The sequence below is a fragment of the Monosiga brevicollis genome, genomic scaffold, assembly GCF_000002865.3.
Source record: "Monosiga brevicollis MX1 MONBRscaffold_19 genomic scaffold, whole genome shotgun sequence".
Lineage (NCBI taxonomy): Eukaryota > Choanoflagellata > Craspedida > Salpingoecidae > Monosiga > Monosiga brevicollis.
This window is the reverse complement of record NW_001865056.1, coordinates 62,468-88,836: the sequence shown is the minus strand read 5'-3', so window position 1 is coordinate 88,836 and position 26,369 is coordinate 62,468. Positions and strand designations below refer to the sequence as shown.

Below are 26,369 nucleotides of genomic sequence, written 5' to 3'. Positions count from 1 at the left end.
ATGCATGTCCTTTCGCTCTTACTCATGCTCTGCCCTGCCCTGCCTCGTTTTGCTGAGATTAGAATCTCGACATCTCCAATTTTGGCTCGAGCGACTACCCCGTGCCGACCTTGCCTACATCGGCAAGCAGCGCGGAAAAGCCTCTCGTCGATCGCACCTACAAGATGTACTATGGTGGTGCTCAAAAGCGCCCCGATGCTCCCTACGCTCGCCCCATCCTGAATACCAAGCAGGAGCTTGTCGCCCACGTTCGTCAGCCCCACCCCTATTTTGTTTTTTTCTTCCATTCCAATACAAGCGCGCATCGCACTCACATTGCTCTCTTCTTTCTTTGCCTCGCTGGTATTAATTGCAGGTGGGCGAGGGCAACCGCAAGGACGTACGTAATGCCGTGGAGGCAGCGCACAAAGCCTTTGGCGGCTGGAGCAAGCGTGCAGCCCACAATCGTGCCCAGATTGTCTACTACATGGCTGAGAACCTCGAAGTTCGCCGCTCTGAGCTGGCCGGTCGCCTGGCCGACATCACCGGTTGCAGCCTGGACGACGCCTTGAACGAAGTCGACCTCTCCGTGGAGCGCCTCTTTTATTGGGGCGCCTATGCCGACAAGTACGGTGGTACCGTGCAGGAAACCACCCTATACGGCGCCACCGTCAAGATCCACGAGCCCGTTGGTACGCTCACCAACCTGCTGGTCCGGGGCGTCGGCTAAGCCGTTGCCCCCTTCTTTTTCCTCCTTTTGAGTTTTCTCTTTTCTTTGATGCCTTCGACTCATTCCACTTTTTCGTTTGTACTTTGAATGATGCCTGATTTTGGCTGTCAGGCCCCCTTGGTGTTTTGTGCCCCGATGAACGACCCCTTCTGGCTTTTGTGTCCCTCTTTGCGCCCGCCATTGTTCGCGGCAACACCATTGTCATTGTGCCCTCCGAGCGCTGCCCTGTTTTGGCCCTCGACTTTTACCAGGTTTGTCGTCGTCATGGTAGCCGTGCGACCCCCAAAAGTGTGCCTCGACTTTGCATGTTGTTGCCTTCTCAAGGCCACATCAGCCAACCGGTGTTTCTCACTGTGTGTATTGTGTTTTTTTTTTTTTTTTTTTTTTTTTCCCTTGCCTATCCTTTCCATTCAAAGGTCTTTGACACCTCGGACCTGCCGGCTGGCGTCGTTAACATCTTGACTGGCAACCGCGAGCACCTTGCCAAGTACATGTCGGAGCATCATGTGCGTTGCGTTGGCCTAAATTTCCCGTTTAAAGGCACCTGCCTCTTGTGTGCCATGCGGGTACTTGGGCTCACGGTCTCTGACTGACGTGCTTATCTTGTGTGCTAGGATCTCGAGGCGGTCTGGTACTTTGGTTCGGCTGTGGGCAGCAAATACGTCGAGACGGCTGGTACGATTGCTCGCTCCTGGGGTGGGGGTTGGTTGGTTGTTAACAAGGCACGACGCTCACTTCGCCTCATCCGTGGGTCACCCCCGCACAGCTGCCGAAAACATCAAGCGCACCTGGGTCAACTATGGCCAATCGCGCGACTGGGCTGACCCTGTGCAGGTACGACGGCAGTATCTGGCTTGTTGACATGATAATTGGCCTAGACTGGTCGAGACTGATGCCACCGTTGTCTCGCGTAGGGTGCTGGCGAGGAGTTTTTGTACAATGCCGTCGAGTGCAAGAACATCTGGATGCCCATGGGTACCATCTTTGCCAACTAAGGCGTTCCGTTCCGTTTTTGGTCGTGACTGCCTTGTTCCCTTGGCTTCAGGCCTGCAGTTGTTCTCGCTCGCTCGTCTCGCGCGTGCCTGGCCTTTCGTCTGGTGCTGGATGACATTGTGCTGCGGTTGCGTTGCTTTATCATCGGGGTGTTTTGGTCGTCGTATTGTTTTGGGGAGTGTTGTGTTCTTGACTCGCGGTGGTTCGTGCCCGGCGCTGTCCATGCCGTAGGTCGGACGCCGCGCGCCAAGGCCCAACAATAAATGACCATATACTACACGAACCGAACCGAACCGAACCGAAACCTTGGCTTTGTTTCTGCCCCTGCCCATGTGCAAGCTGACGAGCTTGTCCATCCGTTTGTACCACGATCCCCGAGCGAACCATGGCATGCAGGGACGAGCGGCGAGGCTGCAGCGTCCTGATTTTGTTTTTTCTTTCGTTTGCGACCATGTGTAGCCCAATTGACACCGCAAACAAAGTTAGTGAAATAGAGTGATTCGAATATGAATTAGGCTGTCCGCTTGACCTCTGTTGCCGCTCACAGGTCCGCCCTGCGGGTAGACTGTGACGCGGCCCACTTTGTCTCAAATAGCTTGCAATGGCATGTGAATGGTATGCAGTCCGTGTATAGGCCTCTCGAAAAAAAAAGGGGTTTGGGGCAGGGTTTATGCTGCACCATTGCCTTCGGCATCAACCACCACGCCTTGAAGCAGAAGGTTTGTGTTGTCCAAGGCTCGGGCCAAGCTATCGTAGGCACCGAGCGCTGTCATGTCACCAATGGCTCTTTCATTCAGACCACCCTGAGAAACAGATGAAGACGCAAATGAGACTTGCGACGGGTCACGGAAGACATGCAAAATCCATCGCCGGGCGAAGATTAAGGGGAAGCGAGCGAGAAATGAAATCCTACCGGGGTCTGCTCATTGACAAGTTCTTGGAAGAGGTGGCTGATGTCTTCGCCTTCGGCCCGCATTTGTCGTTGTCGCAGGCGGGCGTCGTCACAGATGCTTGAGTAGAATTCGGAGACGAAGGTGACGGCCGCTTCGCTGGGAACGCCTAAGGTGCGCGCAGGTGAATGAGTTGCCGAGCAAATGAAGGCACGGGCCGCTTTTGAGTTGGTGGTTTGGGCGAGGGCAACAAACCGTGGGCTTCACACCAGCGCTGCGCCGCGAGCATTTGAGCGTAAGCAGGCCCCATGAGGGATGTGATGGCCTGGAGACCGCGCAGCTGTTCTGGATTGCTGACGGGGATGGCCACGCCCACAAGATCGAAGAGCTCGTGCACGAGGGGGTGACGGGGTGCATAAATTGTGGCACCCCGCTGATACGCAATGGGTGGGAGCGGCACGGCTCGCACAACGCGGCTGACGTCAGCCTTCATCCAGTCGGCCAGGTCCGGGGAGGGAATGGTGGCCATAAAGGTCAACAGCAGTTGCTCCGCGTGTGCTTTGAGGGGTGAGAGGACCGTCTTCGCATCTGGGGTGCGCACAGCCAGCACCAACACTTCGCAGGCATCAACCACGTCCTGGTTGTCATCACATACGCGCACCTAAAGCAGAGGTCACGGCAGACCAGGAGCGCACCAGTGAGGCAGCGGGCGTCAGCTGGACGGCGGACATGGCGGCCAGGGTGCAGTTGATCCAAGACCTGGTCGGGGTAGGCTTCCAGCAAGGCCTGGCTGTTGCGCTCGCTGCGGCGGGACACGACGAAATGGAACTGCGCGCTGCGCCGCGACTGCAGCAGGCCACGAACAAAGGCTGAATTGATCATGATTGGTGCCCGATGCAAGTGGTGGTGGTACGGTAAGCGGCATGACAAGCGGCATGAGAGCTTGGTGGGTGGCGAACCAGACGAATACCGACTAGATCTCGGTACAGCTCGACTCACCAGTGGCAATCGTGCCAAGTCCAATGACGCCGATGGAAATGGCAGCTTTGGCATCACCGCCAGCAGCAATGGTGGCCTCGATGGCCGAGGTCGTTGGGTTCTTGGCAGCAGCGTCCATGATGAAGCTGTGCCTTGGTGTCAGTGATTCTAAAGCGGTAGAGCAGGGCCAAGTCATGCATCGGCGGCATCATCCAAGAGGCCACTGGCCCAAACGCCACCCAGGAGAGGCCACGCCACAGGGCATGGCCACGCCCTGTGAGGAGGCATCACACGCATAGCCTGCGACCGACCACAGACGTACATTGGAAAGGGGGCTGGCAGCGTTTCGTGTACACGCGGTGGTAAAATCGAAGCGTCTGCCAACAAGTCGCGCGTACATGCATGAGCTCTGGGCATCTGACCTCTTTTCTTCCCAAGCCCATCTGGCAGCCGCACGATCCATCATCATCCCCTCGGACACGGAGCAAGCAAAGCAAAGCCCCCTCCGCCCCTCGGTACCGCAGCGCACAGACCACACACATTGGCAATGGCAAGAGAGAGAGAAGAAAAATGCAAACTTGTGCTTTCGTCTCTGTCTCTGTCTCTGTCTCTCTCTCTCTCTGTCTCTGTCTCTGTCTCTCTCTCTGTCTCTGTCTCTGTCTCTGTCTTGTCTCTGTCTCTGTCTCTGTCTCTGTCTCTGTCTCTACATGTATTTCTCTCTCTCTCTCTTCGCTCTCCCTCTCTCCCCTGTGCCGTCACGTGCTGACAAAAAGGCAAAAGTATGACAAACGATCGCACACCTCCTTCAAATCCTTCAAATCGCAGAAGGAGCCACTTGCAAATGTGTCAACATCCCCCCTGTCCTTCTTCTGCCTTCCTCCTTCTGCCTTCCTCCTGCCTCCTGCCTCCTTCCGCCTCCTTCCGCCTCCTCCTGCTACCTCCTGATTATCCTTGCTTACCTTGTCCCCCTGGCCCTGCGCTCAGCTCTGGCTGGTTCTACGATGCTTGACGCCCCATGTGTAACTAACTGCTTATCCATCTCCCCTTCTCGTCGTCCAGTGTCCAATGGGGGCAAGAGCATGTTATAATGATGACACTGTACTGCGAGTTGTTGCAGAAGAGAACGGTCTTTGTGTACCACGCCAACGCCAGCAGACGCAGAAAGCGTGAGAGAACAAGACGAAGAAGTGACGGTTGAAGGGTGAACCTGCAATTGGTCACTTTATCACTTTAAACGGTCAAATTCCAATTTTGAGCTTCGAGGACAATCAAACTATGGGAGAACAGGACTACGGGGACAACAAGTGGACAGCCCACAGGGCATCAAACAGGAAACAGGCTAGCTGAGGCAAGCACTGGATCGGGCGGCTTGAACGCCGTGTCGCAACGGGCAAGGGTCACGAGTATGGACACGAGAAAACAGCGGCGAGGGCCGGATATAGAATAGTTGACTCAATACATGGCGCAAAGTGCCCCGCCTGCGCGTCTGAACTCAACCCCGGGGCTAGAAAGGAAGGGGCGCGTCGTCCTCCTCATCACCAGTCTCAGTTATAGAGGCAGCGCTGGGATCAAAAGGTGCCCGCCCTTGGCCCACAGAGCCTTGGCCCCCGCCTGCACTGATTTGTGATGCTTCTAGAGATGGATCGGGCCAGGCATTCACGCGTGGTCCAGATGTAAGCGCTGTCCTCAACTCAAGGCACGAAATGAGCAAGGCTGGGCCACTGACTCACCGAGCGCCCAGGTGCTACCGAGGCTACTGTCCAGAGTCACGGCGTCCATGTTGTGCACAACCCCACCCTCGTCATGCTCCAAATCAAAGGCTGCATCATCACCCTCCACGCCACTCGCCACTTCCAGAAGCTGGTAATGACGCCGTCTCAACTGCATGAAATGATAGGTCACCACGCCGACTGCCGCCACGACCAGCAGTAGCCCGACCACCAAACCCGCCACGAGCTTGTCCCTGCGTAGCGGTTACGATGTCCCACATTAGGCTAGCCCGGCACGACGCACGCCGTCGTCGCCACCGCTAATCTTTGGACAAGACCTACTTGGACTTGGAGTGTGCAGATTGTCCGGCCCGGGTTGTGGTGGCATCAGCTGCATACTCCACCGACAATAGCGTGCCTAGTGTAGACTGCCCACTACATAACATTGGCGGCGAAAATACATGAGTCATGGCGCTCTTTGTGGGCTCCCGCGTGCGTGCAGGCGTGCGTTGCTGCCAGTGGGATTCCGATTCACACGTAATCCAACCTGGCCAAATGCTGCTTCAGCTCGGAAATGGTTTGGTCTGCGTTCGAGGTAACCAGCGTGACTGCGGCCTTGGTCACCTCAAGATAGGCGACCTCAATGTTGTCTGCAGACACTCCCGTGAGCAAAGCAGCCAACTCCACCGGAAACCGCTCCAACTCCTGGAGACCGATGGTTTCCTACAGCGATTGTGCCCAAGTTGGAGGACCCGTGAGGTGCTTGATGACCCAAAGACCAGGCCTGCCAAGTCACCCCGCCCAGCTCCCGCTTCGCCACACACCTTGACCGCAAGGTAGATGACCAGCTGGACCTGATCCACGCCATGGTCAAGCGGCGGGATATCCGGGTTGCACTCGATGGTTACTGACGGTGCCAAAACAACACACAGTGCCGCCGGGGCATACTCTTGCAGCCTGCCAGCAGTGTCCCCCAGATGCAGGGCGCGGCGGAAAGGGGTCAGGTGACTTTCAGCCGCACAGACATTGCAGGCCCCAGCACACTCACCGTGCACCATTGATGCAAATGCCCTTGTTAATAATATACACATCTTCTGAATCCAACCGACATTCTGGGCAAGCATAGACCGAGGTCCAGTTCTACCCCATACACCCAGAGCAGATCAGCTCAGATCCGTGTGTGCGATTTGATCCCACACAACAATATATCAATGTCTCGAAACTTACGACGGCGTAGGTAAATCGCCCAATGTACACCCGGCCACTTTCAGCGGCGGCCACGGGCGATCCCCGCCCACTGGCGGGGTCACACATGAGATTGATGATGCTTTTGCGCGAAAAGGTCGGCTACCCGATACATGAGTTTACACAAGCACACCGAGCAACAATGCCACCACGCCACCGCTGGATGAGAAAAGGCACTACAAACACACGCACGCAAGCGTGCTGCAGGTAGAGTCCCACAAACCATCTCACCCCCCCGGCCCCCCCCAAGTCTTACCGTAACTTGTGTGGTCAATGTCAAGCGAGTGACACCCTGAGCCTCCTCTTGAAAACCAAGCGTTTCGCCGATGCTAAAGGAACTTGAGTAGCCGCGGTAGCATGCCATGGAAGGCAAGGACTTGTTCTGTGCCACGCCAGAGAGTGCTTTGTAAACAAACGGCGCAACACTTTTTCAATCGCGCGCGCGCGATGGCCGTGGTCGTGATCCGTACTGTATCGGGATCGACGCAGGCATCATTTTGATGCGTGGTGTAGCAGGGGTTGAACATGTACAGAACGGGATAAGATACACTGCTGAAATCAGCCGCAATAGTCATCATCGGGCCGTTGGGGTCTCCTAGCCTGCAGCAGTAGTCGTCATTGATCAGCAAGCCCAGCGCCCATGGGAAGTGCTCGTACAGAGGGAGGTGGGGGCGTACAACGGCGAGTGGGTTACAAACTTGGAGAGGTCGTAGTGGGCTCCAGACACACTGCCCGTGAACTGGCACTGGTGAAGGTCGCAGCCGGTGTGATCTGCAAGAGCGGTAGTACCGGCACCACACGGTCGGCACTGGCAGCACGGTGCATGGTCAGTGTGCTGCCCACGCTTGCGTGTCAGATGAGTCTGCAAACGCGGCCAACCTACAATGCTGCCGGCACTCGGGTTGAAGGAGTTGCCGGTACAGGGTTGACAACGATCACTTGGAGGGAACGTGCTCTCCGAGCCTGATATTAACAAGATGCATCCAGCATCAGGTTGTTGATACATACAACTGCATTGACATGAAAGCTCAAAAGCAGGTTGGCGCCACGTCAATCATCGTACCTGCAGGGCAGGCAGCACAGGTCCCGTTGACCAGGTGCTGACCCATTGGGCACGGCTCACACTCGTCAGCGCCGCCCGAAACAGTATTATCAACTGTGAGGCCATACAGCCGAGCCTCCATTATGGAGTCGGCACTGGTATCGGCTTGGTAGAACTGGGTCCAGCGTACATATGCCCCCAAGAGTGAATGATGAGCATACATGCCGGATACAAGCTGCGTTGATCGTGTCAGTCAGCAGGCAAACCCACCCGAAAGGAGATGTCAATGTTCTGAGCGGGAATATCCAGTTGATAGTTGCTCCAGTACACATATGAACTAGTAGGGGAGTAGCTCGTCGAGCAATTGGTCTGGCCACACACGCACGCACAGAAGTTGAGCTTGCTACGACTCGAACCGCGGTCCGCAGAAAACGTGCGACTACCTGATGCAACACATTTGTATCGTTCGAAATGATCATTTCCATGAAGCAGTCCTTGGTGGGGGCGCGCGCCGACTGATCTCGCTGCGCCCACGGGTTCCGATGACAGCGTGGGCGTTGGTGAGGAGAAAAGCTTTAGATGTATGCACAAGCAAAAGGTTCGGCAGCAAATTGTTCATACAAACCTCGAGGCGGCAATCTACTTTACAGGCCCAACGGATCACGGGCTCTGTATTCACGGCAATATCGGGGAAAAGCAGCGTGGTTTCCATCTCTCCAAGTGATCGTCCACTTGAGATGTAGTCGCCACGGGGCCGCCAGCCTGGCCAAGGAAGACTGGTGTGAGCAAGAAGGGTCTCGCAATAACAATACATGGCTACATGACTCGAAAATCCTCGGGGCATTCGGGTCACACACCATTCTCCTCCGGAGCGCAATCGCCCTGACAGCTCGTGCAAAAGACGTTGCCGGAAGGGCATGTGTTGTTGGGGAGCATGCGCACCGGCTCATCCCGCCACGGCCCAAACTCGAGCGAGGGTTGCTAGCGAGCACGATTCGAAATGAATGATGACGGTGTACATGCAAGTTGAGAAAAACAACCCACGCCTCGTGAAGTCACGGGTGGTGCTCCATTGTCCTTGCAAGAAGTGGTGACAAGCGAAACTGACTGCTTTCTGCGCTGAAGAGCACGCCATACATGACTGCATTGATGCATTTTTGAAAGAGCCCATTGGGCAGGGCACGCAGGCCGGGTGTGCGCCCGTGGTGTCAAGCTCGTGGCCATCTGGACAGGTGCATGGTCGTGAAAAGTTGAGGCTGGCCGGCAAGGAAACGGCATCCTGCGCGTTGGGGTTGCAAAGTACTCTAACAAAAGAGCCCGGATAAAGCAAGGCAGGTAGAGAGCAAAGGAAAGTTGGTTAAGCGCGGATGCGCGGCATTTGGCTATTGTTGTGCGAGCGCACAAGTGAGGGTTGAGGCAGGCACACCTGGACACGCCATTCAGAGATATGGCCTCAAAGAAAGATCGATTTGCGTGCCAGTAAACTCCGTCGTGCTGCCGTCCCGCCAAGTTTGCGGGTGTGCAGGAGTGATATAAACTGAGAAGCAGATACTGTGCTGGTTAGCGCCCAAGGGTACCAAAGACCTACCAACATGCATTGCGATACGGGTGATTCGATCGTCACCACATCTTCCTCAGTGCAGGGCGGCAAATCTTGGCAAGAAGACTGGGCCTCTTGAGCGATGGTATCGTCGGAGCATGCGTCGCAGCTAAGGAGTGGGCAAACAACGGCGTTAACGAATGAATGAGGTTTTAGAACTGGTGGAATGCATTGGGCTGGATATGCGCACAAAACGCACGAAGTAGCCCCCTGGGCTGATGCATAGGTAAACCATGGGCAGGCATGGCAATGGGCAGCACCAGTGGTGTTGCTGAAGTGACCACTGGGGCATGGGAGACACTGATCGTTGAAACGCTGCGGTGGTACACCAAAGCACGTGACCGTGAGATGAGGCTTCACGATTGCGAGAAAGTGCCGCCATGTATGCTTGGCCGTGGAAGCCGATAGCAGAGCGTTGCAGAGGCAATCAAAGAAGCTAACCTGGTCTGATACGCCGTTGACTACGGTCAGGTAGCGAAGGTAGGCCCGATCGGTAGCATCGCTCTTGTACAGGCCTTTGTGGTACACAAAGCGAAGCTCAACAGATTCTAAAGGCAGCAAATTCTTTAGCGGCTCGAGCGTGCGGCAAGACCCAAGCTCTGTGCGTGGCGATGTACCTCGAGTCAAGAGCTGTTGAACGTCCGGGCGCTCGGTGGAATCAAACGTCACGTAGCCCAAGGTGTTGCCAACCTCATAAATGCTGGCAGAAATGGCTGGCACGATGCGCTAAAGCCAAGCATAGAGACGTTGCGGACAGGCATGTTCTTGAGCGATGAGCACGTGTATCCTCCTCGTACAAGGTCACCAAGGTTGAGATGAGACCTGGTATGACCAACCGTGGATCCCAGGTAGACAGAAAGTCCATTGCACGTAGAGAGGTAGGAGGAGCAGCTGCTGTCCACACGATAAGAAAAGCGCAGCGCTACGAGCAGGAAGCCGAGTATGTTGAGCGTTGGGGCGAAAATAAGATCGAGGTCGGGCGAGACCTTGGGTCGTAGAAGAGGGGGTCTGAAGCAGCAGCGGCGCGACCTACCATTGCCGCTAGCACTAGCAAACTTGATCTCAAAGATGAGAGTTGAGTCAATGTTGGAGTAGTTGCTGTTGTCACCTACACGCACAGGCATCAAGATGGACGCCATGAACAAAGTGCAGACGAGGCTGGCAAAGCCTCGAGCCCAAGGCTGAGACGATGGAACGCACCACTGCTCAAGACACCCGTGTCAACGGGATCATATGTCCAGCTGAGATGTTCATCCCCCGCCACAGAGCATCATGATCGAGCCGGAAAGATGAGCAAACGTTTGCGCCAGTGTCCAGAATTAAAAAAAAAAAAAAAAAACTACCTCCAGCAGGCTTCAGTTGCTTGGACAAACCTGTTGCAGCTGGTATCAGAGCCCTGACAGGTGATGAACACGCCATCTTCCACTTGATGAAAGTAACCATCATCAGCCTTGTTCTGAGGGGCCCGGGGACAAGAACATCAGACAAGCGCAACGCGCCCACGGGCACTTGGTTGTGGAAGGGCGGCCAACAAGGCAGGCGCACGAACAGAGGTCCATGTGACAAAGTCGGCCGAGTTGTAATGCAGGCCGCCAGGATTGAAATGGCCTTTGTCACAGGTTGCACAGGGATCATTTGGGGTCAGGCGCCCTTGGCCTGCCGGGCAGAAGCACGAGACACCATAACCCGAGTATTCATCCACGCTGCCTTCACAGGCTGTCAACTTATAGGCCAGCTGCGGAAAACACATGCGTTCGTGTCAGGGCGCCGATCAACAGGAAGATGATCGTCGTGAGTGGGGGTGATATCCTTCGGCATGATGGGTGCGTGGGTGCTGTTTCGCAAGCATGAGAAAGGAAGCATCTGAGCAGAGGAGGCGACGCCAACCTCATTGCGGACGGGGGGGTTGCCCTTGCATGCTGTGTAGACATAGCCAATGTCTTGGGTCGTGCATGCGACTGTGTGGACGGAGGGCAACCAGGTCAGCCCGGCCAGCACCAGCGGCAGCCAGCCGGGCAACCGTGGTGTGCGGCTAATGGCCTGTGTTGTAGATGGGCGCGCCATTTTGCCAAGCCCTCGCCAAAGCTAGGCACACGGCTGTGATGTGCTGCGTCATACACAGCCGGAACAGATGAGCCGGCTCACGGTTGACCATTGCGAGTTCCCCCCCCCCCAAAGGCGCACCGCATACCTGCACGTCGAGCCGTGGCTTCACTTTCTCAACCCATACAACCAACGATCCAGCCCAACCCTCAACCTCCACCGTGCCACACCCGCCCAGCGCGTCAATCCCTGCCGAATACCAACAACACCCGCGCACCAATTCGAATCAGATGCGGCATGCGCTCGCAATCCGCAAAAATAATGCTGGAGCCGTTTTTTGCTCTGTTTGTGTGTGTGTGTGTGTGTGTGTGTGTGTGTGTGTGTGTGTGTGTGTGTGTGTGTGTGTGTGTGTGTGTGTGTGTGTGTGTGTGTGTGTGTGTGTGTGTGTGTGTGTGTGTGTGTGTGTGTGTGTGTGTGTGTGTGTGTGTGTGTGTGTGTGTGTGTGTGTGTGTGTGTGTGTGTGTGTGTGTGTGTGTGTGTGTGTCTGTCTGTCTGTCTGTGTCTGTGTGTCTGTGTGTGTGTGTCTGTGTGTGTGTGTGTGTGTGTGTGTGTGTGTCTGTGTCTGTGTGTCTGTGTGTGTGTGTGTGTGTCTGTGTGTGTCTGTGTGTCTGTGTGTCTGTGTGTCTGTGTGTGTCTGTGTGTGTGTGTGTGTGTGTGTGTGTCTGTGTGTCTGTGTGTCTGTGTGTCTGTGTGTCTGTGTTCTCGATCTGGTCTCCCACTGCCTCGATGCTTCTTTCCGAACATCTCAACCCGTGCCTACTGCCTGTGCCTGTGTCTGTGCCCGCTGCTCCTGCTGACACTTGTCTCCAATACTCTAATATTCTGCTGGTATCGACTTGCATAGTCATCGGCATAATAAAAACAAATCAAGTTCCTGTAGATTATGATGCTCTAGGGTTATGGAAAGCTGATGTGATGGCGCCGGAGGACGCCGTTGCCACCACGCACAGGGATCAGAGCCTGGCTAGACAAAGGGTCGGGTTGGGCCTTTTGCAGTCCTTGGCCCCATCATGTTCGTTTATTGTCACAATCCGTCGAGGTGTGGTGGTCGGCGTTCGAAGCAGTTGTCTTAGGCCTGCCAGTTGGGCAGGCGATGCAGCTGGTGGCGGTAGATGTAGTCTTCCACTGGTCGAGGGATGAGGTACCGAACTGATCGGCCCTGCGCCAGTTGCCGGCGCACCGTGGTGGAGCTGATGGAGTTGGTGACCTGCATTGCAGACCGTGCATGTGAGAAAACATGCCCATCCACTCCTCAGGCCAACGCTCATTTCTGTGGTGTCATCGGTCGTACCGCGGGCGGAAATACGACAATGTTGGCTCGGTTCCGTGCCAAAACGTCTTGGCGGGCAATCACCTAAGGTCACACGCAACGCGTCAAATTTCGGTCAAGAACGGTCCAATCAAACCAATCGAGGGGGTGTGCTTTTCTCAAGTCGAGGCAAAGCACTATTGCAGTGCGCTTGGAAAAAAAATACAACCATAAGACGTTGGGGCAGGCAGCGGCGAGCGCACCTCGTCAATGTCGGTACCCTGGCGCTCAAGGCAGACAATGCCGTTGCGGGCAATGATGTCCTGGTGTGCCGGCTGCCAGAGAGGGCTGCCATCTTCCTTGATGGTCTCAAAAGAATCCAGTAGATCGGCGCCACACGTTAACATCACCTTGATGGGCTTGGGATGCGGGTCGCCGTGCTCATCGGTCAAAGCCACCGCCTGCAGAGCCCGCTCAAAGCGATCCAGGACCAATGCCGTCGGCGTCCACCCTGACTGTGCATTCTCCCAAACGTCGACATTGAGCCATTCAGAATCCTCGACCGCCAGCGCCGTCCTGTGGCCCATGTCCAAGTGTGCGAGGGTGAGAAATAGCGGAGCCTCACACCATTGGCTTTGAGGGTAACGTGGGAGTGCCGCCACGAAAGAGCGCGAAGCATACATGTTGAGACGATGGTGGCCCAAAGCCAGGGTCTTCTTGCCGTACTTGTCATGCGTGGGGGACAGATAGCCGCCGATGACATGCCGATGTCCCTGTGCAAGCCGGAGCCGAACCAAGTGCTGAGGAACATATCAAACCCTTGCCACACCCTTCCCCCGTTTCCGCGCGCTCTCTCCTCTCTCCTCTCTCCTCTCTCCTCTCTCCTCTCTCGTTGGTCAACACGGATAGGCAAAAGAGGCTTACTTGGGCATGCAATGTGTCACGGGCATCCTCAAGCAGCCGCAAATGCATCAGAGTCACAGGAGAAAAGGACCCACAGGCAATCAAGACGACGGGCTCTTTGTCGCGTGGGACCTAAGTGCACATGGTGTCCATTGGCCATGGCGGTCAATCACTGCTACGCTTCACCACAAAGGCAGCCATCGCGGCTCATCCAGGCGGTACCTGAAGCTCAAGCTTGCTCGTATCGATGGTGCTTTGCGATGACAAGCTCCGGCAGCTTTCAAGCTCTTGCCAAGGCATGATGCAGGTTCGACGCACGGCCCTCTGTCCCGTCGCTCCAACCCGCAAGGCGACCGTGCTCACCCCCCGGCGCAGCCACACAGCACAGCCAACGAGCTTCAACCCCTGCCACAACCCTCGCCCGGCCATCCGCCAGTCACCGCTTCCTGCCCTGAAACGTTAATGTAGTAAATAGTAAACTTGTTGTAGTCTTGCTCGCGTAGTAACGTCATTTTATGTTTTGAAATGAATGGTTATTGAAGATACGTAACTGACTTTTTGATGATCATGATAATGTAGCATATTTGGTACTTTATGAAGATTATATAACGTATTATATGAAAGTTAATGAGAGGGTTTTCGTACTTTATGTTGTCATCATTTCCATGCTGGCAAGCACCTTTGGCGCCGCGGTCGCCATCTGGCTACGTCTGGCAGCGCGCGACGGCTGGATTGCAGAGGAGATAGAGTGTGTGGTGGGGGGGTTCCCTTCGGACGCGGTGGACGAGGGTGGGGCTTTGATATGGTTGGGTCGTCTTGGTGAGATTCGGCTTGAAACTTTCTACCGGTTTGCATCGAGCACGGGCCCTTGAGACGCCCAGCCGCTGAACCGCCATGGCTGCCAAGGCGCGCGCCTTGGCCGTGTACGTGCACTGGCCATTCTGCTCTCGAATATGTACCTACTGTGATTTTGTCAAGTATCCAGCCATCAAGCAGCCGGCATGGTTTCGTGGGGCCGGTCGCGGGGCTGACCCAACGCACGATGAGGTGCTGCAGGCCTATCGGCGACAGCTGACACAGCTCGTACAACAGCTGCCAAGCCCCAACACTCAGCGACAGCTGACTTCTCTCTACTTTGGTGGTGGAACCCCGTCCCTCATGTCCCCCTCCCTCTTGCGTCGTCTCGTGGATCTGGTCTACACCATGTTTCCCCCTTCCAGCCACCCTGTTGAGGTACAAGATCAGCCGGTCACTTGCATCCAGTGCACCAGCTTTGAGCTCAACATGTGCGGGCACGTCGCTGTCCGGGCGCACACATAGATTACCCTTGAAGCAAATCCAGACAACATTACCCGTGACACCCTGGCTCGATGGCAAACAGCTGGCATCAACCGCCTCTCGGTCCGTGCATTCTTGGGGGCCGGCGCACACACCCATTTGATTGGCTCTCTTCGGTCTCTGTAGCACTTGTCGTTCCAACCAGACGCCGTATTCATGTACTACCAAATAGATTGGTGTTCAGGCCATACGGGACCCCCTGCTCCAAGCTCTTGGTCGCCAGCACTCAGCTGAAGTGGCACTGCGTGTTGTCAAGCAGGCACAAGACGTCTTTGGTTCAACGGGTGTCTCGCTGGATCTGTACGTCGCCCTGGCCCCACCCGCCAAGGAATCAGCTTGGATTGAGATATAGAGGGTCAACCTTGTCCGTCTCATCCCTAACGCGTGCCTCAGCATGTTTGGTCTTCCAGGCCAAGCGCTGGACGACTGGTGCACCGACCTGGACCATGTCTTGACCGAGCTCAAGCCTGCGCACATGTCCATCTACGAGCTCACCGTCAAGCGTGGCACCATCTTGTACCACCAGACCAAGTCTGTAGCTGCGCGTTGACATGCCTCGGACGCCACAGGTTGTCCGTTTGTTTTACACACACACACACACACACACACACACACACACACACACACACACACACACACACACTCGCCAGGACCCGGCTCACTCTATCATGACACCCTCAGGTTGGGCCTGAAAGTTCCAGATCCAGATGACTACTACTTTGCAACACAGGATATTTGCAGTGCCCATGGTCTCGAACGCTACGAAGTTAGCAACTACGCCCAGTCTCCAACCATGTTTTCGCGCCACAACATGGCCTACTGGCGTGGTACAGACTATCTGGGCATCGGACCTGGTGCCGTGAGTAAGTATACAGATGCCCACCCCTTCTCCTGCGGCGGTGTCTCTTTTCTTCCCTGAAGGCTGCAGCCGGCCTCGCGACGCGATGTGTTTTTAACTCAGCTTCTACGATTGATCTGGTTTCTCGTCAACTCGTGCTCTGTTACCAGGCCAAATCTATGTACCTGGCAGTGCCCTCGCCTTTCAAGCGCCAGCCAGTATTGAGGTCGGGTCCCTTGTTTTGCACCATCTCAATTCTGTGATTGTTCTGAACAGCTGAGCCAGGTACCAACAAGTGCACACATGCTTACTTACCCTGCGCGATGGCGATGGCTGCATGGCAACTCTTCGTCAGCGCTGGCGCCTAGACGGCATGGATCAAGCTTTGATCAAACGCACAATGGAGGAGGCCGTGACGGATATCGTGGTATGTACACATGACTTTTTCGGCACACAGTGAAGCTCCTATTTCGGCGACACTCCCTGACTGTGCATGTCTTTTTCTTCGTTGGTCAGGCCTTTCTGTGCCGTACGCGGGAGCCTTTTGATCTGGCCCAAGTTGCCGCCCATTTTGGTGTCAGCTTGCAGCCCAAGGCGCGCAAGGAGCTGCAGCAATTGGCGCAGGCAGGCTTGCTCGAGTACTCTGAGAAAATCCAGCCTACAGCCTGGGCATCACGCTTCAACCAACCCATCACTGAAGCCGGCCATTTGCCAGCCAGCATTCGGCTCACGGGCAAAGGCTTGGATGTTTGTAACAGGCTCAGCACAACCGTGGCCGAGCTACTCTTGGTATAGGGCCCGAAATTTTAGTCAGGAAAGTACAAGAGATGCATCAAGTTATCAATTTCAAGATGGGCGGGTCCTTGCGCTCTGCACCCAATGGCACCGCCAAGCAGCAGAAGAAATAAAGTGAAGCTCAAAAAAAAAAAAAAAAAAAAGAGAAAGAAATAAGGGGTGGAGACGAAGAAAGAGTCAATCCACAAACACACCTACAACGCCGAGCAGCTAGCCGGGAGGAAGACAACCACAGTTACAACATTGCTAAGGCTCAAAGCCATGCCAGAGCGCAGCACACGCTTAGAACACGAAGGGACAGCGAAAATAAACAAGACGATCAAAGCAAAAACACTCTCAAGTACACACAGGGGAGGCGCGTGGCTTGGCCACGCATTGGGTCGAGTCTGGCAATCGAGTTTGTAGAGAGCACATGCCCAGAAATGACAACAGCAGCGAAAATCGACAGCGGGTCGCAGGACAGGGCGATCCGCAAAGGTCGAGGCGTCCAAGGGCCGTTTAAGCGCAGGTGCATGCACGACGAGATGGGATCAAAAAAACGGGTGGGGGAGCAAAGCGCCTCGAACAAAGACCAAGGAGAACACGAAAATACAACCAAGCCTAAAAACCGCTGGCCAACGCAAGGTCAGCGGCGGGTCTGAGCTGTTATGAGCTGTTGACAATGGGCATGAAGGACTGGGGCATGATAAAGACCGGGGGAAAATTGCCAGTGCTGGAGCTGGCAGGCATGGCTCCAGCCATGGACATGGGCATGGCAAACTGGCCATCCTTGGGGTTGCCCGCGTTGGGCATGCACATGGTGGGCCAGGCATAGAGGGGCATGCCGTTGGGCATGAAGGAGGCGGCGCCCGAGAGCATGGCTTGGGCCATCATGGACTGCATTTGCGGAGGCATTTGCGCGAGCGAGGCCATTGAGATCTGGGCGGCAAGTTGTTGTTGCTGCTGTTGATTCATCATCATGGGGTGTTGTGGCTGTTGAGGCATTTGCTGAGGCATTTGTTGCGATTGAGCGGCAAGTTTCTGCTGCTTGTGTTGGTCCGAGGCGGCGGAGGTAGCGGAAACCGAGGCCGGTGAGGCGGTGAGGGCCGGGCTGTTGCTGTTCTCTGAGTGGGCGTTTGAGGCGAGACTGTTGAGCAATTTGCTGGCGCTGCCGCGTTCGCGACGCTTGCAAATTTCGTGCAGGACTTGATAGACACAATCCTACCATGGGGTTGATGACCAAGCAACATGGGTATAAGTGAGAGAGGTGAGCGCGGTAAAAAGGGAACCACCGCAATGGATCAACAAAAGGTGATGCGGGCGGAGGGGTACGTACTTGGACGGGTCGGGTGGGGGTGGCGGCATGGAGTTCACGATAGCGATTGAGCGACTTTTTGGCCTTTGTGGGCAAGAGGTCCTCGCGCATGAACCAGCGGGTGCTGTCGTCGGGTTTGTAGAAACAGGGAAGGCCACTCAGGCAATGACGGATGCCGTTCTTCCAATTCTTACTGTGAGCGGGAACCGAAGAGCAATGTGTGGTGGTGAGGTGGCGTGCTTGGGAAGATGAACAACGCAAGTCGAACGAGCGGGGATGCTGTGGCGTACCGCTGGCAAGCCGGCACAACTTCGCGGTACGATTCCATAAAAGCGTATATTTGCTTGGCGGAGAGGCCGTCTTGGCTGGCCTTGGGCAGGCACTCGAGGGCGAGGCTGATACAGATGGCGTAGGACGGCATGATGCAGGCTCGGCCAAGGCTGTGCTCTTCTGTGGAAAAAAAATACGAAGAAAGGAGCATACAAAAATGAGAGAAAGACGGAGTCACGAAGGGTGTGAGCGTGTGTGTGAATGATGCCCCAAGAAGGAGATGTGGGTGGGGGATTATCCCGAAAGCCTCGGGAGGAGTTTGGGGGAGTGAAGACGGCGACGGCGGCTGAGGTTGGGCCATCAAGTGTTGCTGACATAAAACAGAATAAAAAGTCGAAAAAAAATGGCATATGCACCACGACACACACACACACATACACACTTGTTTTTACGACAAAAGGAAGGAGAGAAAGTAAGACCATGATTGAAAGGGACAGGTGGCTCCGCGGCGTTCTGGTTACATGGCATTATGACAGCACCAACGGCACCAGTCGGTTGGGTTGGGTTGCTTGGTGGATGGGTGTTGCGAATTGCCAATGGTGCCAATGGTGCCATCCACTATCCACCAAAACCCCACACGCTTTTCAAAGCCACCGAAATGTGATACTGAGCCAAAGGACGGAATCCACGCATTGGGAGGGCAACGAAGAAATAGAACAAAAAAAAGGAATAGAACAAAAAAAATAGAACAAAAGATGTGGTGGTGGTGGTGGTGGTTTGATGATGGGACTCGTTGGCTCGTTGATAGAGGAGATGGCAGCGGGTGAACAGGGCAGAACAACAACAAGGCTTTACCAATGCTTAAGTGTACACACACAGGAAGGGATAGAGTGTAGAGTGACGGGGCGTGATTAATCGGGGGTGGTGAAGGGCGGTGTGCGAGCGGCGCTGCCGTATGCATGCGCGTCCTCAAAAAAAAAAAAAAAAAGGAATGAAGATGGAACACTTACCACTCGAAGGAATGTGCAAATGTGGGGGGTCAGCTGTCGACAAAGGCCGCGTTCAAGAACCACGTTCAAGCCGGGTAGTAAAGGGCAGTCGAGGAGGATAGTGCCGCCGTGTCGTCGACGCTGATCAAACGAGCGGCAAACGGGACCCGATGGCACGTTCAAGCCGACAACGACGCAAAGCAAAAGCAAACGCACAAAAAAAAAAAAAAAAAAAGCACACACCAACTAAGGATGGGATTCAACGAATCGAGAAAAATGAACCAAACTCTCATCAACGATCAACACAAACAAAGCAGAACGCGTGTGTGTGTGTGGTGTGAGTATGTCGAGGATGAGTGGGAAGCGGTGAAAGGAAATGGCATGCAAAGGTGAGACGCTGCGTCATCAGCATAAGCAAGCCTGAGCCAACGACCGTCAAGGTAGCGGGGTAAATGACGGAAACGCGACCGCAACTGGACCCACACCCAGACCCACACACGAAGAGAAAGGCACCAGAACAGTGGAAGAACCAGAGTGGGGGTTGCAGAAGAAGAATGAAAGAACAAAAGGTGACGACAGTAGCAATGAGGTAAGCAACCTGACCGTGACCGAACCAACAGTACTGCTTTGAAGTGTAGATTGGCTTGTTGGTGGAGGGGGGGGACAGCAATGCAGCCACCATAACAAGAGTGGGAACAAAGCAGGTGACATGGGGGTAGATCAGGCCTGTGGACCATTGTTCAGGTAATATTCAAAGCATTTGCTCTTGATTTGCATTTGTGTGACACTCTGCTGTAGTGGGTGACTCGTGGCATACATGAGGAGAACTGTGTGTGTGTGTGTGTGTGGTGTGCGTCCTCTTGAACCCTGGCTGCCCCGAGCAACGGACAGGCACGCACGTTCGTGCGCATGGTCGCTCGAGTGCCAGGAGTCAGAGTCAGAGCATTTGGTTTTGAATCAGGATGCCACGTTGGTCAGTGTCCCTTCTTGCCGAGGCAGTCGTAGATTGCCAACGTGAATGTGGCACAAACCACATGGGCAGCGCGAACTCGCATGGACGCAACAATGCAGCAAAGCAAATGAGGTCACACTACAAGGAAATTAGACACTACCACTCATGATGGTTAACTGTTATGTCCCTCCTTTCTATTCCCACGGTTGTGGATTTGTGGCTTGGTGGTTGCTTGCGGGGTGGGGTAGATCATGAAACAAGGTCAAGGTGGGGTGTAAGGGTAAAAATGGGATTTGATGGGTGATCACCAAAGGTGCAACACACAATACACATACTCACCTACGGTTCAGGTTCAGTCGGGCGATATGCTTGTTAGCGTATGGGTATATGGGTAATTGCACCGCCCTCCAAGAATCCAAGGACAAACGAGTCGCGTGACATCATGTTGCAAGCCCAAACGTCGTGGTGTGGCGGTCAAGATACATACATGGCCATGCCGTCCACGCCTCCCGTCACATGACAAGTCGCCTTGCATGCAGAATTAGAACACACACACACACACAAAAAAAAAAAAGACCACTGGTTGAAAGCACGAAAGCAAAGCAAGCCATGGTGCCGACGCCGAGTCGAAGCACCGAACTTCAGGCCGAGAGCATGTGAGTAAGCCACAACTGGCATACACCACCACCCCCACCACCACCACCAAGTCAGGCCAAACCCGGGAGGAGGAGGAGCAGGAGCGGACGAGACGGCTCGCATCAAGCAGCCACAGCGCGAGCGCCATCTAAATGGACATGGTCAAGGAGAAACCAGGAGCGTCAAAGACAGAGGGAGAAAAGTTGGGACAAAACGTCCAGCGTGAGCAATCACGTTGGGGAGGCAAAGAAGCGCGTGTGATGATGTGTGAAGCAAGATACGTGATGTCATTCCACCCCACCCAAGGCGAAAGGGGTGTGACTTACAAGGGAAGGGACAAGCGCCGTTGGTGCGCCGTTGGTGCGCCATTGGGGTTAGTCAGTCAGTCGCGTGCCTGAAGAAAGTCGAGAATGACAGGCGGTGAATACGACCTGACCAGAACGGCATATGCGGGACAAGACGGTTGTTGCTTTCTTCTCTTGGTGTCGTTTTTTTTAAAGACTTAGTTTACACATACATGAAGCAAGATACTCAAAGTCACCACGCGCGTAGCAGTAATGGTATACGCATAGCCAAAACGAAGTTTAGCAATGGACAGATGGTGAGTGTCCTGTTAAGGGCTCAACAGCCCCCAGGGTTCTCTCGCCTAACCGTTGAAGGCATGTGCACCAAGCACGAGCACCTTTGGGGGAGGCTTGGCGAAGTGGGGGGATACGGGGGGGGACCTACCACCTGTCCCAAACCGATGGAAAAAAGTGTTCTTCCTTTTTTTCCTTTTTCCAACAGCAGCTGGAAAAAGGTCTTTTACGTGTTCTGTTGGACTCTTTGCGCTTGTGCGTGCACCTACCTGTGAACCTGTGTCCTGTGTGCTTGTGCCCGTGGTGCCTCGGCGTCTCGGAGTTGCGCTCGTTCCGCGACCCGAAGCAGCAGGCTGCCGTCTACGCGCTTGAATAGATGACTATCCTCCATTCATGTTGTCTCTTTCTTTCTTTCTTCTTTCGACGGAACGTTTGGTATTTGAACAACGTGGTTCGCTACCCCGAGCCAACCCATCCCCCAAGTCGGAGGGACAATTTCACATGCGCATAACACATCACGTAGTCGATCGTGACATTTGATTGGGTTTGGCGCGGGACAGCTAGACTGTCCCTGTTCCCATATCGGACGTGCAGCCACGCCATCCAGGCGCGCCACCCACACGTTTGGGAGTGGGGTTTCGGATTGGGTTTTGTCCAGACTTTGGTGCAGCGTGGGTTTAGGTTGTTGCACGCTGCTTGCCCACTCTGATGCTTGAACAAAAGGAGGACTCACATGGCCACCTGTTGATTCAACGACCGACGCATACGACCACCAACCTTTGCCTCCCCAACCTCGATGTCGAGAGAGAGCGCGCCAGTGGCCACACGGCCGTGATGATGACGGCAGCGCTGGACGTGATGGCAGTGATGGCAGCGCTGGACCTGATGGCAGTGATGGATGTGATGGCAGTGGACGTGATGAGCGCTGAACGGGATGGCAGCGCTGATGATGCCAGTACAGTATTGATGTCGCGCGAGCAGCTGCTTGAAGTTTGAAGCTTCAGCCCTTTCTTGGACAAGCGGTTCTTCTAAGACGTCAAGCCGGCGCATTCTGCTATGGCCTTGGGTCGATCGCTGCCGTGGCTTCGGGTCTGAGACCCCAGCCCTCGACGCTTGGCCATCAGTCGTGACAGACCGCCACGACAACAGCGGTGCTGCTCGACGACCTGGATTCCTCTGTTCCTCTTCGCTTCATGTCTGGTTCAGACACCTTCATCAACGCCAGTCCTGCTCGGCTCCTCCTCGTCCATGATGTCGTCATGCTCAACCCCCACTGGCTATGACACGTCAATTCATGTGCTGATGCCTTCTGCGATGGCCAACATGCTCGACTCCTTCAGATTCTAGCCAGCTCTTGCTCACGCCCGCCTATTCGACAGCCGCGATCGTGAGAAAGACGGCTGGCAACTTGCTCCAAGTGCTGCCCGACGACCAACTGATGCACAAAGCTGCAAAAGGCTGCCAACCCTTGAACAAGACCAAACCGACCTGAGCTAATTAAAAAGGGCCGAAAGGCGGCCGTGCGCACACATGAGTAGACCAGCGCCACGAGATGCCAACGCTGCATGTGCCAGACCTGACAAGCCAACCTCCTACACACCACCTACCCCGTCAGAGAACATGGTGCACCAACGATTGCCCAACAATACAAGCAGCCACTGCACAGCAGCCCCTCCCGTAAACAGGCATACACGTACCGCGTCCAAGTACCATGCGGGCGCGGCCTTGTCTTGCTGCCCAAGTCGTCCTAGCTGCAGGCTGTTTGCACCCCCCAACGCCATCATCTGCCAGCCAAAGTCAGAGGAGGCAGGAGGTCAGGAAGTCAGGCCCCAGCGGAGACGGTAGGGGCCCATTTAAGCTCAGGCATACTTTGGAGCAAGCATCCCGGAGAAAGAAGCGGGCTCGAGGCAGGACTGTCGTAATGCCGCTGCGCTCGGGCTCTTGCGTGGCTCGATGCAAACTCCACAACACCGTGTGGCGCCCATTGGTCGATAGCAAGGTCTCTCGTCCCGATTCCCACGCCAACATGGTCACCCCAGTATGGGCGTCTACAACCGACATACCAGTGAGCCTTGCATAGCATAAACACGCGCACACACAGGCGCACACACACACACACACATTCCTTGCCACATCATCCTACGTGACCATCCATCGAGCACCTACCACGCGCCGTCGTACGATAGCACCCACTTGAGCGCTCAAACTCGCGCGCCACGTGACATGTCAAGTCAAGAACCGGCATCTCGGGCCAGCGCGCATCCAACACATGCAGCCCTGTCTCGGTAGCCACCGCACCAAGCGCGGCATGATCTGGGTGCCGGGCACAGGCCCGGGCCGAGCCCGTCGAACCGCAATGCACCCGCGCCACTGGCGTGGTGCCAGAACGCAAGTCGTACACATACACGTGTGCCCCCGCAGCCCACCACACTTCTCGTCCATCACGCATGTCCACAGCCGCTACCTTGGCCGGGGACTGTGACAATGACACATCGCCCTCGCCGTCGGCAAGCTGTGTTGGCGCCACCAAGGCTGGGCCAGCCGGTGCACACACCCCAAAATCAAGAGGCACCCCGCCTCGATCTGACGTGAGTGCCAATGCCGTCGCCCCCTGAACCCCCTGAACCCAGTGGCCCCCAGGGCGGCTCAAGCAAATGCCCGTCGCTCCAATCGACAGACCGGCCAGGGACTGGGCACGCCAGCGCTGGCTTGATACGTTGTCGTCTTGCGAGAAAGCTTCTGCGATGCGCAGCACCGCCACCTGGCCCAGGTGGTCACACGTGACTGCCCGACAAACCCCTGCGCAGCGCCACATGATGCAAACACCCGCGATAAGCGTAAGGCAGCGGCAAAGCTTGTGCTGGCAAAAGGGTGCACGTTATCTGCATACCATGCCCAGCCTGCAGAAATTCAGCCTGATGCAACATTTTGAGGCGCGATAGCCCAAGCACAGGCTGGGGATCGGCGTCGGCCAGCGCGCAGAGCCGAGCACGCTCGGCGCTCTGCACCCGGCAAGCCCACCCTTGTGCCTCGCCTCGCCGCCCCATCGTAACTGGTGGTCGGTGGCCTTGGCCACAATCAAGGCGTCGACCGTTGCATCCTGCAAACTCTGCCCTGACCCTGCGCACACGTCCTCGCTCCGCCGGTAGCCACCCTTTTGTGACCCTGCTTTGCACGGTCGTTTCTGCACCCGCGCGGCGCTTTTGACCCGGTCGAGCAAGAAGAAATGTAACGGCTAGTTTTTTTGGTTTTTTGCCTTTTTTTTTTCTTTTTTCTTTTCTTTTCTTTGTTGTTGGTTTCATTTCTCGGCTGTTCTGTGAGCTCATATGGGCGTTGTTTCGGCGGGAGCGGGAACATGATGGATTGATAACATGAAACGTGGAGTTGAAGACGAGAGTAGCACGCCATGGGGCGATGAGAGAGCGCTCGTTGGGCGCTTCCAACCTCAGGACTGAGACCATTCTTTCAAAAGATTTTACTTTTTCTTCTTGCCACCCTTCTTCTTCTTGCTTGATTTGGCACTCTTCTTCTTGTCCTTGTAGGGCCCCATCTTGTGCCGCACCAGCAGGCCCCGCCACCAAGCCTGGATCCGAATCGCAGCCGCCAACTCCTTGATAGCTCTAAGAAAGCCAGTTTTTCACCAGCGATGTCGCAACGCATAACAAGAGGCAGTGAGGCTAAACCTGAAGCACTTGGCTGGCTGGTAGGTCAATGTTTGAGCTGGTGCACATGGCGGCGCGAACCGTTCAGCCGCGAGGCGCATTTTCTCCTTTCGTTGCAGATCCTTTTGCACAATCTTGTTGTACTCGTTGTAGCGTTCGGTCAGCTCCTGCAAGCTATTCAGATCCTTGGCCTGTGCCGCGCGCTGATCATCAAGCTCACCCTGCTTGGCAACTGTGTCTGCTTCTGACTTGTTGGTCCAATCTTGCAACTAGGGTGATGGAGTGATTTATGCGGTCGTTGTCAGCCAAGCAACACGAAGCGTCGGTTCTCCAAGGTCGTGGCCATGAGAACTTGACCATCAAGTCAACAAACGCAGGGGCACTGGCCTACCTTGTTCTTGAGATCGCTGTAAGCCTTTTGCAAAAAGCTCTGTACCTCGGCAGACACGGCTTGCTCTTCCTCGAGTGCAGTGGTCAGCTCGCGAAGCTGCGCCTTGAGTTCAAGAACCGTCAATGTCGTCTTCTTGCCGGCCATTTCCACCTGGAGGTCTGATTGGCGGGTAAGGTAATCGGCTTCCATGCCGAGCCGCACACGTGTGGCTTGACATTCGTCTTTGAGCTGAGCAATTAAGCTATTATACTCTTGAACCTGTCGCACGTGGGATTCTTTAAGTTGGGCAATGCTGGCTCGCAGCGTCTTGATGCGCTGCCGTGCTTCCTGCTCGCGTACAATCACCGCCGCCATTGAAGCTTGCTTTTGGCGCTCCGCTTCAATCTGATCCACCAGAGGCTACAACGCACGTGGAATGATTGGTTATGCAAAGCCATGTGTTTGTTTGTTTTTTTCTTACTCTGGTCTTTCAAAGAGCAAGCAAGTCTGGTTTCAGGCCCACACACACACACACACACACACCGATTACACAAGCCAGGACAACGGGCAGGCGGGAAGACAAACAAGCAACACTAGGAAGCCCAGGCACGCAAGCTTGAAAGCCCCTGAAAAAGTATATCGCCCAATCCGATGTTTACCTGACAGGAGGGTGCTTGAGTTCGAAGTCCATCGAGGAGTTGCTCGAGCGCCAACTGTGCAAACTGGCGATCATTTTGAAACTTGACCATCGCATTGCCAGAGGCATTGGTCATGCGTAGCGCAGCGCACAGAGAGGACGTCGATTGCTACCATTTTCATGCGCAAGTAGGTGGCGAGGCATGTGCAAAACGGGTGAAGAAGTCGCAAACGTTCAGACACACGCACACCCGCACGCACATTCACACGCGCGAGGCTCGAACACTCAACAGTGCCGTGGAGCACCTGCACCAGGGTGAGAGATATACCTTGAGGGCCTTGGCAATGGCACGCAGTTTATCGTCATTGGCGCGCAGTAGCTCAACGTTGTGGTCTTGCTGCAACTGGGCCCGAACCCCTAGAACCTTGTCATACTCCAATTCGAGCTCGCGCTGGCGGGCGATGATCTCTGAGATCTCATCGCCCACCAACACGGTCGGCGTCGGCCCACCACCCGCGCCATGGGCTCGACTACCCAGTCCACTCAGAACGGCTAGCTGGTCGATGGCATCCTCCACAAGGGGCTCCAA

The 26,369-nt window shown here is 55.2% G+C and overlaps 7 protein-coding genes across 7 annotated transcripts in view; 3 read left to right on the top strand and 4 right to left on the bottom strand.

The window, feature by feature from the left end:
- Positions 1-62: 62 nt before the first annotated feature.
- Positions 63-1,704, top strand: MONBRDRAFT_27371 (uncharacterized protein; the record flags this gene model as incomplete). Its single annotated transcript, XM_001747870.1, has 7 exons — positions 63-248; positions 356-671; positions 821-960; positions 1,126-1,215; positions 1,324-1,384; positions 1,476-1,543; positions 1,624-1,704. Coding segments are annotated over 7 exons (942 nt in total), but the record flags the coding sequence as incomplete, so codon positions are not given.
- Positions 1,705-2,286: 582 nt separating this feature from the next.
- On the bottom strand, positions 2,287-10,916 carry MONBRDRAFT_33379 (uncharacterized protein; the record flags this gene model as incomplete). Its single annotated transcript, XM_001747766.1, has 30 exons — positions 2,287-2,505; positions 2,616-2,761; positions 2,848-3,253; positions 3,352-3,461; positions 3,592-3,738; positions 4,104-4,382; positions 5,301-5,533; positions 5,622-5,714; positions 5,827-6,002; positions 6,104-6,236; positions 6,328-6,419; positions 6,507-6,626; positions 6,781-6,906; positions 6,995-7,124; positions 7,202-7,295; positions 7,404-7,487; positions 7,588-7,741; positions 7,837-7,935; positions 8,010-8,090; positions 8,192-8,328; positions 8,424-8,547; positions 9,155-9,275; positions 9,366-9,481; positions 9,608-9,714; positions 9,784-9,892; positions 10,003-10,088; positions 10,200-10,274; positions 10,367-10,407; positions 10,540-10,622; positions 10,716-10,916. The coding sequence occupies 30 exons, from the start codon at positions 10,914-10,916 to the stop codon at positions 2,371-2,373; spliced, it is 4,038 nt and encodes a 1,345-aa protein (XP_001747818.1). The 3' UTR covers positions 2,287-2,370.
- A 583-nt stretch (positions 10,917-11,499) lies between these two features.
- MONBRDRAFT_27369 (uncharacterized protein) lies at positions 11,500-12,066 on the top strand (the record flags this gene model as incomplete). The annotated part of the gene is made up of 1 exon (XM_001747869.1): positions 11,500-12,066. The coding sequence occupies one exon, from the start codon at positions 11,500-11,502 to the stop codon at positions 12,064-12,066; it is 567 nt and encodes a 188-aa protein (XP_001747921.1).
- Positions 12,067-12,338: 272 nt separating this feature from the next.
- MONBRDRAFT_27368 (uncharacterized protein) lies at positions 12,339-13,850 on the bottom strand (the record flags this gene model as incomplete). The annotated part of the gene is made up of 6 exons (XM_001747765.1): positions 12,339-12,476; positions 12,561-12,623; positions 12,782-13,094; positions 13,200-13,291; positions 13,443-13,553; positions 13,785-13,850. 6 exons carry the CDS (start codon positions 13,848-13,850, stop codon positions 12,339-12,341), a joined length of 783 nt encoding a protein of 260 aa, XP_001747817.1.
- Positions 13,851-14,315: 465 nt separating this feature from the next.
- Positions 14,316-16,392, top strand: MONBRDRAFT_27367 (uncharacterized protein; the record flags this gene model as incomplete). Its single annotated transcript, XM_001747868.1, has 8 exons — positions 14,316-14,654; positions 14,742-14,822; positions 14,932-15,059; positions 15,153-15,290; positions 15,441-15,622; positions 15,721-15,823; positions 15,883-16,024; positions 16,114-16,392. 8 exons carry the CDS (start codon positions 14,316-14,318, stop codon positions 16,390-16,392), a joined length of 1,392 nt encoding a protein of 463 aa, XP_001747920.1.
- A 645-nt stretch (positions 16,393-17,037) lies between these two features.
- Positions 17,038-23,926, bottom strand: MONBRDRAFT_37994 (uncharacterized protein; the record flags this gene model as incomplete). The annotated part of the gene is made up of 6 exons (XM_001747764.1): positions 17,038-17,592; positions 17,708-17,879; positions 21,845-21,993; positions 22,809-22,895; positions 22,981-23,159; positions 23,278-23,926. 6 exons carry the CDS (start codon positions 23,924-23,926, stop codon positions 17,038-17,040), a joined length of 1,791 nt encoding a protein of 596 aa, XP_001747816.1.
- Positions 23,927-24,462: 536 nt separating this feature from the next.
- Positions 24,463-26,369, bottom strand: part of MONBRDRAFT_37993 (uncharacterized protein) — a 2,142-nt gene continuing 235 nt past the window's right edge. Inside the window, exons 1-5 of the mRNA XM_001747763.1 lie at positions 26,109-26,369; positions 25,803-25,949; positions 25,165-25,563; positions 24,855-25,042; positions 24,463-24,731 (exon numbers count right to left, since the gene is read on the bottom strand). The exon at positions 26,109-26,369 is cut by the window's right edge and continues 235 nt beyond it. Of these exons, the coding sequence (XP_001747815.1) occupies positions 24,587-24,731; positions 24,855-25,042; positions 25,165-25,563; positions 25,803-25,949; positions 26,109-26,369 (1,140 nt within the window). The 3' untranslated portion in view covers positions 24,463-24,586. The remainder of the gene's footprint in view (positions 24,732-24,854; positions 25,043-25,164; positions 25,564-25,802; positions 25,950-26,108) is intronic.